Genomic DNA, 17,500 nt, shown 5'->3' with positions numbered 1-17,500 from the left:
TTTAAATCTTCAGAATACACTTCAATTAGAATAATAGGTCGCATCACTTTGGCCTCATGTCAATATGTCAGTCTTGATGTGTTTTCTTTTTCAAAGTGAGGACTGACCTGACCCCAGGTGCAGGGATCAAATGCCACACTCTCAGCAAGAGCATTCATGGAAAACGTAGACGGCACAGGGAAGTCATTTCAGTTATGAAATTGAAAACCAGTATGTCTGCAAACTCATGCCTGCCACATCAGCTAAAACAGGTAAGCACAAGAACCTCTACAATATAGACAGAATCCCGTATGGTGTCTGAACTTTTTTTAAACATTCAAGATTTACATTTGACACTATACAACAAGGTTTCCCAACCAGTGGGCCTCCAGCTGTTGCAAAACTACAACTCTCAGCATGCCCGGACAGCCAAAGAGTTTTAGCTTTTCAACAGCTGGAGGAATGCTGTTTGGGGAACGCTGCTATGCAACTTTATGACACCTTCAACCTTTGTACAGAAATGCACAATTTCTAGATGGTTATTGAGTAACGTTACATAAACAATAGTTGTTTGACACAAAGTTACAACCTGTAGCGATTACAATCTACTGGATATCACTCCACCAGCAGAATAGTGAGTGCAGGTCTGGAGTATAATACAGGCAGCGCACTGTATACAGCAGACAGGGGGCAGCGCACTGTATACAGCAGACAGGGGGCAGCGCACTGTATACAGCAGACAGGGGGCAGCGCACTGTATACACCAGACAGGAGGCAGCGCACTGTATACACCAGACAGGAGGCAGCGCACTGTATACACCAGACAGGAGGCAGTGCACTGTATACACCAGACAGGAGGCAGTGCACTGTATACACCAGACAGGAGGCAGTGCACTGTATACACCAGACAGGAGGCAGTGCACTGTATACACCAGACAGGAGGCAGTGCACTGTATACACCAGACAGGAGGCAGTGCACTGTATAAACCAGACAGGAGGCAGTGCTCTGTATAAACCAGACAGGAGGCAGTGCTCTGTATACAGCAGACAGGAGGCAGTGCTCTGTATACAGCAGACAGGAGGCAGCGCACTGTATACACCAGACAGGAGGCAGCGCACTGTATACACCAGACAGGAGGCAGCGCACTGTATACACCAGACAGGAGGCAGCGCTCTGTATACACCAGACAGGAGGCAGCGCACTGTATACACCAGACAGGAGGCAGCGCACTGTATACAGCAGACAGGGGGCAGCGCACTGTATACAGCAGACAGGGGGCAGCGCACTGTATACACCAGACAGGAGGCAGCGCACTGTATACACCAGACAGGAGGCAGCGCACTGTATACACCAGACAGGAGGCAGCGCACTGTATACACCAGACAGGAGGCAGCGCAGTGTATACACCAGACAGGAGGCAGCGCACTGTATACACCAGGCCGCGCACTGTATACACCAGACAGGAGGTAGTGCACTGTATACACCAGACAGGAGGCAGTGCACTGTATACACCAGACAGCAGCCAGCGCTCTGTATACACCAGACAGGAGGCAGCGCTCTGTACACAGCAGACAGGAGGCAGCGCTCTGTACACAGCAGACAGGAGGCAGTGCACTGTATACAGCAGACAGGAGGCAGTGCACTGTATACACCAGACAGGAGGCAGTGCACTGTATACAGCAGACAGGAGGCAGTGCACTGTATACACCAGACAGCAGCCAGCGCTCTGTATACACCAGACAGGAGGCAGCGCTCTGTACACAGCAGACAGGAGGCAGCGCTCTGTACACAGCAGACAGGAGGCAGCGCTCTGTACACAGCAGACAGGAGGCCGCGCACTGTACACACCAGACAGGAGGCAGCGCACTGTATACACCAGACAGGAGGCAGCGCACTGTATACAGCAGACAGGGGGCAGCGCACTGTATACACCAGGCCGCGCACTGTATACACCAGACAGGAGGCAGTGCACTGTATACACCAGACAGGAGGCAGCGCTCTGTACACAGCAGACAGGAGGCCGCGCACTGTACACAGCAGACAGGAGGCAGTGCACTGTACACACCAGACAGGAGGCAGTGCACTGTATACACCAGACAGGAGGCAGTGCACTGTATACACCAGACAGGAGGCAGTGCACTGTATACACCAGACAGGAGGCAGTGCACTGTATACACCAGACAGGAGGCAGCGCACTGTACACACCAGACAGGAGGCAGTGCTCTGTATACAGCAGACAGGAGGCAGCGCTCTGTATACACCAGACAGGAGGCAGTGCTCTGTATACAGCAGACAGGAGGCAGTGCACTGTATACAGCAGACAGGAGGCAGTGCACTGTATACACCAGACAGGAGGCAGTGCACTGTATACACCAGACAGGAGGCAGTGCACTGTATACAGCAGACAGGAGGCAGTGCACTGTATACAGCAGACAGGAGGCAGTGCTCTGTATACAGCAGACAGGAGGCAGTGCTCTGTATACAGCAGACAGGAGGCAGTGCACTGTATACTGCAGACAGGAGGCAGTGCTCTGTATACAGCAGACAGGAGGCAGCGCTCTGTATACACCAGACAGGAGGCAGTGCACTGTATACAGCAGACAGGAGGCAGTGCACTGTATACACCAGACAGGAGGCAGTGCACTGTATACACCAGACAGGAGGCAGTGCTCTGTATACAGCAGACAGGAGGCAGTGCACTGTATACACCAGACAGGAGGCAGTGCACTGTATACACCAGACAGGAGGCAGTGCTCTGTATACACCAGACAGGAGGCAGTGCTCTGTATACAGCAGACAGGAGGCAGTGCTCTGTATACAGCAGACAGGAGGCAGTGCACTGTATACAGCAGACAGGAGGCAGTGCACTGTATACACCAGACAGGAGGCAGTGCTCTGTATACAGCAGACAGGAGGCAGTGCACTGTATACACCAGACAGCAGCCAGCGCTCTGTATACACCAGACAGGAGGCAGCGCTCTGTACACAGCAGACAGGAGGCAGCGCTCTGTACACAGCAGACAGGAGGCAGTGCTCTGTATACAGCAGACAGGAGGCAGTGCACTGTATACAGCAGACAGGAGGCAGTGCACTGTATACACCAGACAGGAGGCAGTGCTCTGTATACAGCAGACAGGAGGCAGTGCTCTGTATACAGCAGACAGGAGGCAGTGCTCTGTATACAGCAGACAGGAGGCAGTGCTCTGTATACAGCAGGTTCTGTACTGTCCACATCTGCATACATTACCGCCATTGTCTGAGGTATCGCTGCCCTACAGGTGACAGCCCCCCGGTGGCCATACACTGGGGGTCCATCTCCATTCAGGCCTCACTGCAGCACAGGAATGACAACAAAGGGGGGGGGGGGGACCAAGCCGGAGCCCCCCGGAGCCCCGCACCACTCACCAGCTCCTTAGCCTTTTCCATCAGCCCCTCATGGAGGTCCCGTGTATAAGTCCCCAGCGCCGCGGAAACCGGACAGATAAACGTGATCCCAGCTCAGCCCAAAAACAATGAACTCCACCACAACATCAACAAAACCAGCAGCACGCCCCCACTGCGCCTGCGCGCACCGCTGCTTGTCATAGGTCGTTACTTACTGAAGACACTCCCACTTCCGGCGGAAGGCTGGCCGTGCGTTCCGGATGTGGGCGGGGCTTGCGGGGCTCTGACACCCAGAGGGGTTTACGGCTTGCGTTGCCTCAGTGCTGGGGCCGGGTGAGAGGCTGGAGTGGGGGCCGGGCGGTCGGGGCTGCAGGGGGAGGCGGGGTCGCAGCGTCCAGGTCGCTAGGGGCGGGGTTCCGCTTTGGATGGGTTCAGAGGTCACAGGAAGCTCCACGTGCTTTTAGGAGGTGAGTGTCTGTAGCTGTGTGTGATGGTTGATATACAGGACATGTGCTGCTCTACTCGGGATAGTCAGGGATTGGTTGTGTTCACACGCGGCGTTATATTAGCAGTACCGCATACATGTGAACACAGCCCTGCTTGTATGGCCATTGCTTCATACTACTTGTTGTGGCATTGTCGGGCCTGGTACTGGTTGTAGTTTTGAAACAGCGTCACATAATGACATCACTATGCAATGGGACGTTATGTGTTGTCACAGTAATTACTGTCCCCTCATCTCTCCCAGTGTCACAGTCATTACTGTCCCCTTATATCCCCCTGTGTCACAGTCATTAGTGTCCCCTCATCTCTCCCTGTGTCACAGTCATTAGTGTCTCCTCATCTCTCCCAGTGTCACAGTCATTACTGTCCCCTTATATCCCCCTGTGTCACAGTCATTACTGTCCCCTCATCTCTCCGTGTCTCACAGTCATTACTGTCCCCTCATCTCTCCCTGTGTCACAGTCATTACTGTCCCCTTATATCCCCCTGTGTCACAGTCATTAGTGTCCCCTCATCTCTCCCTGTGTCACAGTCATTAGTGTCTCCTCATCTCTCCCAGTGTCACAGTCATTACTGTCCCCTTATATCCCCCTGTGTCACAGTCATTACTGTCCCCTCATCTCTCCCTGTCTCACAGTCATTACTGTCCCCTCATCTCTCCCTGTGTCACAGTCATTAGTATCCCCTCATCTCTCCCTGTGTCACAGTCATTAGTGTCCCCTCATCTCCCCCTGTGTCAGTCATTAGTGTCCCCTCATCTCTCCCTGTGTCACAGTCATTACTGTCCCCTCATCTCTCCCTGTGTCACAGTCATTACTGTCCCCTCATCTCTCCCTGTGTCACAGTCATTAGTGTCCCCTAAGTTTTTTACATCCCTTAGTATATGGTATACAGGGAACCATATACAGTGGTCCCCCAACATACGATGGTAATCCGTTCCAAATGGACCATCGTTTGTTGAAACCATCGTATGTTGAGGGATCCGTGCAATGTAAAGTATAGGCGGGGACAGGTGAGTACAACTTCCTATACCAGTGGTCTTCAACCTGCGACCTCCAGATGTTGCAAAACTACAACACCCAGTTCTGGAGTTTTGCAAAACTACAACTCCCAGCATGCCCGGACAGCCGTTGGATGTCCGGGCATGCTGGGTGTTGTAGTTTTGCAACATCTGGAGGTCCACAGGTTGAAGACCACTGGTATAGGAAGTTGTACTCACCTGTCCCCGCCGCTCCGGACAGTCACTGCTCATCATCGCTGCCCTGGATGTCGCCTTCCATCGCTGTCGCCGTGTCCCCGGGGTGTCCCCAGATGCTCCGGCAAGGCCTCTGCTTCCTCGGCATCTTCTCTCTCCGTTGCCGCCATCACGTCGCTACGCACACCGCTCCTATTGGATGACGACGATGGAGAGCGCCAACGATGCAGGAGATACTAAAGAGCACGCGCCGGAGCCCCGTATACAGCTATCCGGTGGCAGCTGAAGCAGTCTGCGCTGCCCGATAGCCGTTTATGCGATGGCCCCGACATACAAAAGCATCGTATGTTGATGCTGCCTCTGAGAGGCCATCGTATGTTGAAATGATCGTATGTCGGGGCCATTGTAGGTCGGGGGGAGGGGTGGTCACTGTACAGCTAATTGGCAGCTATTTCACCTCTTTTAGTCCTAGGTAGCGCTTGTACATCTATATACTGTTTCTGGATTTCCCATATCTGACCCAGCTTTTCCTGGATGAGATATGAAAATGGACCTGTTCCAGACTTTCCATAGAAAGTGAATAGCATATACACTGCTCAAAAAACTAAAGTGAACACTGAGATAACACGTCCTAGATCTGAATGAACTAATCGTATGAAATACTTTCCTCTTTACATAGTTGAATGCACTGACTAGAGATGAGCGAACTTACAGTAAATTTGATTCGTCACAAACTTCTCGGCTCGGCAGTTGATGACTTATCCTGCCTAAATTAGTTCAGCTTTCAGGTGCTCCGGTGGGCTGGAAAAGGTGGATACAGTCCTAGGAAAGAGTCTCCTAGGACTGTATCCACCTTTTCCAGCCCACCGGAGCACCTGAAAGCTGAACTAATTTATGCAGGATAAAGTCATCAACTGCCGAGCCGAGAAGTTTGTGACGAATTGAATTTACTGTAAGTTCGCTCATCTCTATCACTGACAACAAAATCACACAAATATTATCAATGGAAATGAAATGTATTAACCCATGGAGGTCTGGATATGGGGTCACACTCAAAATCACAGTGGAAAACCCCACTACAGGCTGATCCAACTTTATGTAATGTCCTTAATACAAGTCACAATGAGGCTCAGTAGTGTGTGTGGCCTCCACGTGCCCGTATGACCTCCCTACAACGCCTGGGCATGATCCTGATGAGGTGGAGGATGGTCTCCTGAGGGATGTCCTCCCAGACCTGGACTAAAGCATCCGCCAACTCCTGGACAGTCTGTGGTGGATGGAGCGAGACGTCCCAGATGTGCTCAATTGGATTTAGGGGAACGGGCGGCCAGTCCATAGCATCAATGCCTTCCTCTTGTAGGAACTGCTGACACACTCCAGCCACATGAGGTCTAGCATTGTCTTGTATTAGGAGGAACCCAGGGCCAACCGCACCAGCATATGGTCTCACAAGGGGTCTGAGGATCTCATCTCGGTACCTAATGGCAGTCAGGCTACCTCTGGCAAGCACATGGAGGGCTGTGCGGGCCCCCCAAAGAAATGCCACCCCACACCATTACTGACCCACCGCCAAACCGGTCATGCTGGAGGATGTTGCAGGCAGCAGAACATTCTCCACGGCGTCTCCAGACTCTGTCACATGTGCTCAGTGTGAACCTGCTTTCATCTTTGAAGAGCACAGGGCACCAGTGGTGAATTTGCCAATCTTGTTGTTCTCTGGCAAATGCCAAACGTCCTGCACAGTGTTGAGCTGTAAGCACAACCCCCACCTGTGGACGTCGGGCCCTCATACCATCCTCATGGAGTCTGTTTCTGACTGTTTGAGTGGACACATGCACATTTGTGGCCTGCTGGAGGTCATTTTGCAGGGCTCTGGCAGTGCTCCTCCTTGCCCATAGGCGGAGGTAGCGGTCCTGCTGCTGGGTTGTTGCCATCCTACGGCCTCCTCCACGTCTCCTGATGTACTGGCCTGTCTCCTGGTAGCGCCTCCATGCTCTGGACACTACACTGTCAGACGCAGCAAACCTTCTTGCCACAGCTCGCATTGATGTGCCATCCTGGATGAGCTGCACTACCTGAGCCACTTGTGTGGGTTGTAGGCTTCGCCTCATGCTACCACTAGAGTGAAAGCACCGCCAGCATTCAAAAGTGACCAAAACATCAGCCAGGAAGCATAGGAACTGTGAAGTGGTCTGTGGTCACCACTTGCAGAACCACTCCTTTATTGGGGGGTGTCTTGTTAATTGCCTATAATTTCCACGTGTTGTCTGTTCCATGTGAAATTGATTGTCAATCAGTGTTCTTCCTGAGTGGACAGTGAGATTTCACACAAGTGTCGGTGACTTGGAGTTACATTGTGTTGTTTGAGTGTCCCTTTATATTTTGAGCAGTGTATTTTTAATGGCGTTCGGTGGTGAACCTTTGCTTTTAGTGTTACTTTTTTATGTCTATTTTTTTAATACATTTTTTAATGTCTTTTATTGTAGCGGTCAGAATCGGAAATGCTGCCGGCAAAACGTAAGAGCCCCGGGGGCCCCGGCCCGTCGCGCACTAGTGAGCAGCAGAGTCATTCAAGGCAGCAGGATGCCAAAAAGCGAGAAGAGGAGCTGAGAGTCAGAAACTTAAAGAAGCTCTCCGCAACGTTGAAGGAGGAGGAGAAACTTCATGAGATCTTGGTCTTCGGCGGCGAGGATGAATTTGTGGACAGGCTTCTCAGTGACACAAAGGTAGCCTCAGTTCTGGAGTTTTGCAAAACTACAACTCCCAGCATGCCCGGACAGCCGTTGGCTGTCCGGGCATGCTGGGAGTTGTAGTTTTTTGCAACAGCTGGAGGCACACTGGTCAGGAAACACTGTCACAGTCTTTCTGTTGGTGTAGCAGTGCTGTGTGTGTTTTATGTCTTGCAGATCAGAGTTGACCCCAGCGCCGATCTTCTAGACAGCGATGATGATGATGATGATGATGATGATGGCGAGAAGGAAGCCGCCGTTCCCAGCAAGAAGCCGGCCTGGGTGGATGAAGATGATGAGATGGATGAAAGGTGATTTATATGTCTCTATTGTTATGTATTTTTGTGTTTGCACCCACTGGAGGTGGTCGGGAAGCCGAAAGCTGTCAATATGGGGAAGATACGCAATTTTGTAACTCCCATTAGCCAGAAAGGGAATGAAAGACCCCACTACCAATCCTGCCTATCATCACTTAACCCCCTTAAGGACTTTCTGCACTTTCTTTTTTTCCTCCTTACCTTTAAAAAATCATAACCCTTTCAATTTAGCACCCATAGATCCATATTATGGCTTATTTTTGGCGCCACCAATTCTACTTTGTAATGACGTCAGTCATTTTACCCCAAAAATCTACAGCGAAACGAAAAAAAAAAAATCATTGTGCGACAAAATTGAAGAAAAACACCATTTTGTAACTTTTGGGGGCTTCCGTTTCTACGCAGTGCATTTTTCGGTAAAATTGACACCTGATCTTTATTCTGTAGGTCCATACGGTTAAAATGATCCCCTACTTATATAGGTTTGATTTTGTCGCACTTCTGGAAAAAATCATAACTACATGCAGGAAAATGTATACGTTTAAAAATGTCATCTTCTGACCCCTATAACTCTTTTATTTTTGCGCGTATGGGGCGGTATGAGGGCTCATTTTTTGTGCTATGTTCTGAAGTTTTTAGCGTTACCATTTTTGCATTGATCGGACTTTTTAATCGCTTTATATTCATTTTTTCATGATCTATACTGATCTTTTACACTGATCATTGTTATCCCATAGGGACCTATAACATTGCACATACTGATCTTTTACGCTGATCATTGTTATCCCATAGGGACCTATAACATTGCACATACTGATCTTTTACATTGATCATTTTTATCCCATAGGGGGGCTATAACACTGCACACACTGATCTTTTACATTGATCATTGTTATCCCATAAGGGGGCTATAACACTGCACACACTGATTTCTTACATTGATCATTGTTATCCCATAGGGGGCTATAACACTGCAAACATTGATCTTTTACACTGATCATTGTAATCCCATAGGGGACTATAACACTGCACACACTGATCTTTTACATTGCTCATTGTTATCCCATAGGGGGCTATAACACTGCACACACAGATCTTTTACATTGATCATTGTTATTACATAGGGACCTATAACACTGCACACACTGATCTTTTACTTTGATCATTGTTCTCCCATAGGAGACTATAACACTGCACACACTGATCTTTTACACTGATCATTGTTATCCCATAGGGACCTATAACACTGCACACACTGATCTTTTACATTGATCAATGGTTTCTCATAGGAAACCATTGATCGATGATTCTGCCGCTTGACTGCTCATGCCTGGATCTCAGGCACTGAGCAGTCATTCGGCGATCGGACACCAGAAGGCAGGTAAGGACCCTCCTGGTAAGAGACCTTTTCACCGCAGCAATTCCGAACAGCCCTCTGAGCTAGCCGGAAGTAGTTTAGTTTCACTTTAGACAAGGCAATCAACTTTGAACGCCGCGTCTAAAGGGTTAATACCGCGCGGCACCGCAATCTGTGCTGCGCACTATTAGCCTGGCCGTTGTTAGAGGCCGGGCTCGACCCGCTATGACACAGTTTCCTCCCTTGATAATCAGTTTTTTTCCCTAGAAGTGTGACACATATAGCAGAGTTTTTTTTATCACAACTCCTAATAATTTAAAGGGGTACTCCGGTGGAAAACTTATTTTATTTTATTTTTTAAATCAACTGGTGCCAGAAAGTTAAACAGATTTGTAAATTACTTCTATTAAAAATCCTTAATCCTTCCAGTACTTATTAGCTGCTGAATACTACATAGGAAATGGTTTTCTTTTTGGAACACAGAGCTCTCTGCTGACATCATGAGCACAGTGCTCTCTGCTGACATCTCTGTCCATTTTAGGAACTGTCCAGAGTAGGAGAAATTCCCCATAGCAAACATATGCTGCTCTGGACAGTTCCTAAAATGGACAGAGATGTCTGCAGAGAGCACTGTGCTCGTGATGTCAGCAGAGAGCTCTGTGTACCAAAAAGAAAATAATTTCCTCTGTAGTATTCAGCAGCTAATAAGTACTGGAAGGATTAAGATTTTTTAATAGAAGTAATTTACGAATCTGTTTAACTTTCTGCCACCAGTTGATTAAAAAAGAAAAAAGTTTTCCACCTGAGTACCCCTTAAAGTTGTGTTATCACAGCGAACAAAATAAACAATTCGATGACTGATTCAGATATATATATATATAGGCACATAAAGGTATGTTTAAGGGGGGATATGATAAACGTATATACCGTATTTATCGGCGTATAACACGCACTTTTTAGGCTAAAATTTTTAGCCTAAAGTCTATGTGCGTGTTATACGCCGGTACCGCCCCAGGAAAGGCAGGGGGAGAGAGACCGTCGCTGCCCGCTTCTCTCCCCCTGCCTTTCCTGGGGTCTAGAGCCCTGCTGCCGGCCCTTCTCACCCCCTGGCTATCGGCGCCGCTGCCCATTCTGTCCCCCTGACTATCGGTACCGGCGCCCATTGCCGGCGCCGCTGCCCCGTTGCCTCCCCCCATCCCCGGTGGCATAATTACCTGGGCCGGGTCCGCGCTGCTGCAGGCCTCCGGCGTGCGTCCCCTTCGTCGTTGCTATGCGCTGCGCGGCGCATGACGTCAGTGCGCCGTGCATAGCAACGACGCAGGGGACGCACGCCGGAGGCCTGGAGCAGCGCGGACCCGACCCAGGTAATTATGCCACCGGGGATGGGGGGAGGCAACGGGGCAGCGGCGCCGGCAATGGGTGCCGCTGCCCCTTCTCTCCCCCTGGCTGTCGGCGCCGCTTCTCTCCCCCTGGCTATCGGCACCGGTAATGGGGCGCCGGCACTGATAGTCAGGGGGACAGAACGGGCAGCGGCGCCGATAGCCAGGGGGAGAGAAGGGCCGGCAGCAGGGCTCTAGACCCCAGGAAAGGCAGGGGGAGAGAAGCGGGCAGCGACGGCCTCTCTCCCCCTGCCTTTCCTGGGGATGTATCAGGGTATACACGCGCACACACGCACCCTCATTTTACCATGGATATTTGGGTAAAAAACTTTTTTTACCCAAATATCCTTGGTAAAATGAGGGTGCGTGTTATAGGCCGGTGCGTGGTATACCCCGATAAATACGGTAAGTATATAAATGGCCCATACAAAAAATATGGAGAAAAACTGTTCCAGGTTAACCCCCCCCCAAAGGACGAGGGGGCACTCCCTCCGTCTGGAGAAGAAAAAGTTTAGTCTTAAGGGGCAACACGCCTTCTTTACCGTGAGGACTGTGAATTTATGGAACAGTCTACCTCAGGAACTGGTCACAGCAGGAACAATTAACAGCTTTAAAACAGGATTACGGTAGATACATTCCTGGAACAAAATAACATTAATGCTTATGAAGAAATATAAAATCCCATCCCTTCCCCAATATCCCATCACACCCCTACTCTTCAATTCCCTGGTTGGACTTGATGGACATATGTCTTTTTTCGACCGTACTAACTATGTAACTATGTATATACATAAAGAGATTATATATTATATAATCTTTGTATATGTAAATAAGTCCGTGTGTGTCTGACTTTGGCCGTAACCATCCATCTTTGTCTTTTGCAGTATTGAAATGACCCATCGCTATAGGAAAGACATGATGAAAAGTAAAGCTGAGAAGACGCTAAGCAAGGAGAAACTTCAGATCAGATTACAGCAAGAGTAGGTGGTGAACCCCGCCGTGGGGCCTGCAGCTCGTGTGTAGAGGATTATGGGCAGTGGGCTGTATTCACGTAGGCATGGCCCTGGTACATGACTTCCCTCCTGTGATCCTACAAGTCAACAAAGTCCCACTTAAAGGGGTACTCCACTTTTTTAAAATCAGCTGGTGCCAGAAAATTAAACAGATTTGTAAATGACTTCTATTTGAAAATCTTAATCCTTCCAGTACTTATCAGCTGCTGTATAATACAGAGGAAGTTGCTTTCTTTTTGAATTTCTTTTCTGTCTGTCCACAGTGTTCTATGCTGACACCTCTGTCCATTTTAGGAACTGTCTGGTGCAGGAGAGGTTTGCTATGGGGATTTGCTCCAGCTCTGGACAGTTCCTGACATGGACAGAGGAGTCAGCAGAGAGCACTATGGTCAGACAGAAAGGAAATTCAAAAAGAAAATAACTTTCTGATAAGCAGCTGATAAGTACTGGAAAGATTAAGATTTTTAAATAGAAGTAATTTGCAAATCTGTTTTAATTTTCTGGCACCAGTTGATTTTTAAAAAAGTTTTCCACCGGAGTACCCCTTTAATGAAGCACTCATACCATACCATAAATTCATACCATAGTTTAGTATATCAAAGTTTACTCTGTTTCCTAATTTTTTTTATCTTTCTTCTTCAAGATTCCAGAAAGCAATGGGTGGGGTTCCATCCTGGGCTTCCAGAGATCCGAAAAGAAGACTCTCTAAAGCGGGTGAGCACATAGTAAATAAGTAAAATATAATAAAATTATAAATAAATAACAAATAATAAACTCTCTAAAGCGGGTGAGCACATAGTAAATAAGTAAAATATAATAAAATTATAAATAAATAACAAATAATAAACTCTCTAAAGCAGGTGAGTACATAGTAAATAAGTAAAATATAATAAAATGATAAATAAATAACAAATAATAAACTCTCTAAAGCAGGTGAGCACATAGTAAATAAGTAAAATATAATAAAATTATAAATAAATAACCAATAATAAACTCTCTAAAGCGGGTGAGCACATAGTAAATAAGTAAAATATAATAAATAAAATTATAAATAAATAACAAATAATAAACTCTCTAAAGCAGGTGAGCACATAGTAAATAAGTAAAATATAATAAATAAAATTATAAATAAATAACAAATAATAAACTCTCTAAAGCAGGTGAGCACATAGTAAATAAGTAAAATATAATAAATAAAATTATAAATAAATAACAAATAATAAACTCTCTAAAGCAGGTGAGCACATAGTAAATAAGTAAAATATAATAAATAACAATAACAAATAATAAACTCTCTAAAGCAGGTGAGCACATAGTAAATAAGTAAAATATAATAAATAACATTATAAATAAATAACAAATAAACTCTCTAAAGCGGGTGAGTACATAGTAAATAAGTAAAATATAAATAACATTATAAATAAATAACAAATAATAAACTCTCTAAAGCGGGTGAGTACATAGTAAATAAGTAAAATATAAATAACATTATAAATAAATAACAAATAATAAACTCTCTAAAGCAGGTGAGCACATAGTAAATAAGTAAAATATAATAAATAAAATACAATTTTAAATAAATAAAATATAATAAATAAAAATGGCTTTTGTTTTCCTGATACCGCATCTTTTGCACTTTATTCATTTAACATGAAATAAAAACTTATTTCGAAGATGATGATGATGACGATGATGAAGACGATGAAGACAACTTGTTAAGTAAAACTGGAGATTTGCTCGCAAAATCCACTTATCTACCGAAGGGCATTTTAGAGGTAAGAAGGTTCCGGCTTTTGCTTTATTATGTGGCAAATTTTTATACACCTCCTCTCCAGCTCTATCTGTATACTGCTGCTATCTCTATGGGATCAGGATATATAGTAGTTATACACCTCCCCTCCAGCTCTATCTGTATACTGCTGCTATCTCTATGGGATCAGGATATATGGTAGTTATTCACCTCCCCTCCAGCTCTATCTGTATACTGCTGCTGCTATCTCTTTGTGATCAGTATATATAGTAGTTATACACCTCCTCTCCAGCTCTATCTGTATACTGCTGCTATCTCTATGGGATCAGGATATATAGTAGTTATACACCTCCCCTCCAGCTCTATCTGTATACTGCTGCTATCTCTATGGGATCAGGATATATGGTAGTTATTCACCTCCCCTCCAGCTCTATCTGTATACTGCTGCTGCTATCTCTTTGTGATCAGTATATATAGTAGTTATACCCTTCCCCTCCAGCTCTATCTGTATACTGCTGCTGCTATCTCTTTGTGATCAGTATATATAGTAGTTATACACCTCCTCTCCAGCTCTATCTGTATACTGCTGCTATCTCTATGGGATCAGGATATATAGTAGTTATACACCTCCTCTCCAGCTCTATCTGTATACTGCTGCTATCTCTATGGGATCAGGATATATAGATTCCCTTCCCAGCTCTATCTTTATACTGCTGCTCCTATCTCTATGGGATCAGGATCAGGATGAAAAAATGCAGCAAAAAATTCAACATGTGAACACAGCCTAAAGACATCAAGGGGGAGATTGATCAAAACCTGTCTGATTGGTTGCTATGGGCAACTCAGCAACTTTTCCTCTGGACAGGTTTTGATAAGTCTCCCCCCAAATCCTTATAAAACAGTTGTGAAATGCATTTAAATGCACTTTGAATCAGAAAACCCACTTATGAGTAGGAGTTTACCAGGGTGATTTCCAGCACTAGCAGTCTGATGAGATGAACAGGTGCAGTGATCAAACATCACACCCTCAGACAGAGGTTTCACGGGAAATGTAGGCTTCATTACAGGACCCACATCAATGTGGATTTTTAAACCACAATAAAGTCTATTCCATGCATGCCACACTAACAAAAAGAGGTAAGCACAGGGCATACACACAAACCTTCTCATTATTCTCTAATAGCCTATGCTGCACTATGTAAGCAAAAAAAAAAATCCCAAAATGTTTTTTTTTTTTAAAACCTATTAGCAATAGTAAAAATTGCTGTGAAAGGGTCTGTAACCTATTTCTGTTTCTTGTGATTTGCAGATAAAACGCTGTGCGCACGCCAATAGCGAGAGGCCCTCCAATGGTCCGCTCACCACCGTTCAGTTTCACCCAGCGGCTCAGGTTGTCATGACTGCAGGTCTTGACCATTCCATATCCTTATTTCAGGTTTGTTATATTTTTTTAATTATGAGGTTTTATTGCAGGGGGTTTGCCTTTCTGAACTAAAAGACCTCTATGTATGAAAATTTAGACTCCTGACACATTTCTGTCATGTGAGCCATGACTTCATCAGGGGATTTCTCATAAGTCAGGCTACTCTGTTTACTTAAAGGGGTATTCCATGAAAAAACATTTTTTCCATATCAACTGGCTCCAGAAAGTTAAATAGATTTGTAAATTACTTCCTGTACTTATCAGCTGCTGAAGTTGAGTTGAGTCTCTGTTGACACCTCTGTCTGTCTCAGGAACTGTCCAGAATAGCAGCAAATCCCCATAGCAAACCTCTCCTGCTCTGGACAGTTCCTGAGACAAACAAGAGGTGTCAACAGAGAGCACTGTGGTCAGATAGAAAGGAACAACTTAAAGGGGTACTCCGGTGGAAAACTTTTTTTTTTTTTTTTTTTTTTTTTTAAATCAACTGGTGCCAGAAAGTTAAACAGATTTGTAAATTACTTTTATTAGATTTATATTATTTATATTAAAAAAGCTTTACTCTTCCAGAACTTTTTAGCAGCTTTATGCTCCAGAGGAAATTCTTTTCTTTTTTTATTTCTTTTTTTGTCTTGTCCACAGTGCTCTCTGCTGACACCTGATGCCCGTATCAGGAACTGACCAGAGCAGGAGAAAATCCCCATAGCAAACCTATGCTGCTCTGGACAGTTCCTGATACGGACAGAGGTGTCAGCAGAGAGCACTGTGGACAAGACAAAAAAGAAATTCAAAAAGAAAAGAATTTCCTCTGTAGCATACAGCTGCTAAAAAGTACAGGAAGGGTAAAGATTTTTTAATAGAAGTAATTTACAAATCTGTTTAACTTTCTGGCACCAGTTCATTAAAAAAAAAAAAAAAAAAAATGTTTTCCACCGGAGTACCCCTTTAAGTCTGTGTAACCTTTAACACCTCTATTTAAATTTGGATAGTATTCTAATTATGGTCACCTGTGCATAAATTAAAAGTAACATAGCAAAACTTACTAAAAAGCAAAACATAACTTTTCTAACCTATTTTCTTCAACATAACCAACTCAACTTCTGCAGCTGATAAGTACTGCTAGGATTAAGATCTTTTTTAATTGCAGTAATTTACAAATCTGTTCAACTTCCGGGAGCCAGTTCATAAGGAAAACATTTTATTATTCTCGGTCGCTCTTCATTGGGGGGGCACCTATACTGATGGGGTATATGCTCTTGCCACTAGGAGGCGCTGACACTATGGGGCAAAAAAAAAAAAAAAAAAAAAATTTTGGCTCCTCCCTGGCAGTATATACACCCGCCCACTGGAAGTTAGGGAACCAGTTTTAGATAGTGTCAGTAGGAGGCAGACACATGTGCAATCACCTATCTTTCCTTCTTCTAGGTTGATGGCAAATTAAATCCAAAGATCCAGAGCATCTATCTAGAAAAGTTTCCTGTTTATAAAGCCCGGTTCAGTGCCGATGGAGAACAGGTGATAGCCACGGGAGTGCGGCATAGGATATTCTACGTGTACGACATGATGAGCGGAAGCATTATTCCTGTTCCCAGGATACGAAGTGGGTGGGACGTTCCTCCATGTTAAAATGTTTTTATTTTATTTTTATGGATCACTATCATTGCTGTAGATTACACACACCCGTGCATATTGTCTCCCCCCCCCCCCCTGGGTTTGTTTAATTCTGATTTATCTTTGTCAAGTAATGGAGGCTGTAGACCAGGGTTTTCCAACCAGGGTGCCTCCAGCTGTTGCAAAACTACAACTCCCAGCATGCCCGGACAGCCTTCGGCTGTCCGGGCATGCTGGGAGTTGTAGTTTTGCAACAGCTGGAGGCGCCCTGGTTGGGAAACACTGACATACATCCATTCATAACATTCAAAAGTTTTGCAACAGCTGGAGGCACAAAAGGGATCAGGACATGCAGGAAGTTGTAGTTTTGCAACAGCTGGAGGCACCTTGGTTCAAACACTGACATACATTCATTCATAACCTTCATGTGTTTTGCAACAGCTGGAGGCACAAAAGGGATCAGGACATGCTGGAAGTTGTAGTTTTGCAACAGCTGGAGGCGCCCTGGTGAGGAAACACTGACATACATCCATTCATAACATTCAAAAGTTTTGCAACAGCTGGAGGCACAAAAGGGATCAGGGCATGCTGGAAGTTGTAGTTTTGCAACAGCTGGAGGCACCTTGGTTGGGAAACACTGACATACATCCATTCATAACATTCAAAAGTTTTGCAACAGCTGGAGGCACAAAAGCGCTCAGGGCATACTGGGAGTTGTAGTTTTGCAACAGCTGGAGGCACCCTGGTTGGGAAACACTGACATACATTCATTCATAACATTCATAAGTTTTGCAACAGCTGGAGGCACAAAAGCGCTCAGGGCATGCTGGGAGTTGTAGTTTTGCACCAGCTGCAGGCAGA

General features: G+C 45.7%; 2 protein-coding genes across 8 annotated transcripts in view; one reads left to right on the top strand and one right to left on the bottom strand.

Moving 5' to 3' along the window:
- The window catches only part of MBTD1 (mbt domain containing 1), a 42,798-nt gene extending 39,240 nt beyond the window's left edge, over positions 1-3,558 (bottom strand). For both annotated transcript variants that reach the window (XM_056550592.1, XM_056550593.1), the window contains exon 1: positions 3,386-3,558. In XM_056550592.1, coding sequence (XP_056406567.1) covers positions 3,386-3,406 — 21 coding nt within the window. In that variant the 5' untranslated portion in view covers positions 3,407-3,558. The remainder of the gene's footprint in view (positions 1-3,385) is intronic.
- A 95-nt stretch (positions 3,559-3,653) lies between these two features.
- The window catches only part of UTP18 (UTP18 small subunit processome component), a 173,647-nt gene continuing 159,800 nt past the window's right edge, over positions 3,654-17,500 (top strand). For all 6 annotated transcript variants that reach the window (XM_056550619.1, XM_056550618.1, XM_056550615.1 and 3 more), the window contains exons 1-8: positions 3,654-3,831; positions 7,550-7,789; positions 7,970-8,103; positions 11,730-11,825; positions 12,502-12,572; positions 13,533-13,633; positions 14,918-15,043; positions 16,454-16,628. In XM_056550619.1, coding sequence (XP_056406594.1) covers positions 7,565-7,789; positions 7,970-8,103; positions 11,730-11,825; positions 12,502-12,572; positions 13,533-13,633; positions 14,918-15,043; positions 16,454-16,628 — 928 coding nt within the window. In that variant the 5' untranslated portion in view covers positions 3,654-3,831; positions 7,550-7,564. The remainder of the gene's footprint in view (positions 3,832-7,549; positions 7,790-7,969; positions 8,104-11,729; positions 11,826-12,501; positions 12,573-13,532; positions 13,634-14,917; positions 15,044-16,453; positions 16,629-17,500) is intronic.

The sequence above is a fragment of the Hyla sarda genome, chromosome 13 (assembly GCF_029499605.1).
Source record: "Hyla sarda isolate aHylSar1 chromosome 13, aHylSar1.hap1, whole genome shotgun sequence".
In the NCBI taxonomy this organism is placed as follows: domain Eukaryota; kingdom Metazoa; phylum Chordata; class Amphibia; order Anura; family Hylidae; genus Hyla; species Hyla sarda.
This window is presented reverse-complemented; position numbering and strand designations above follow the sequence as displayed.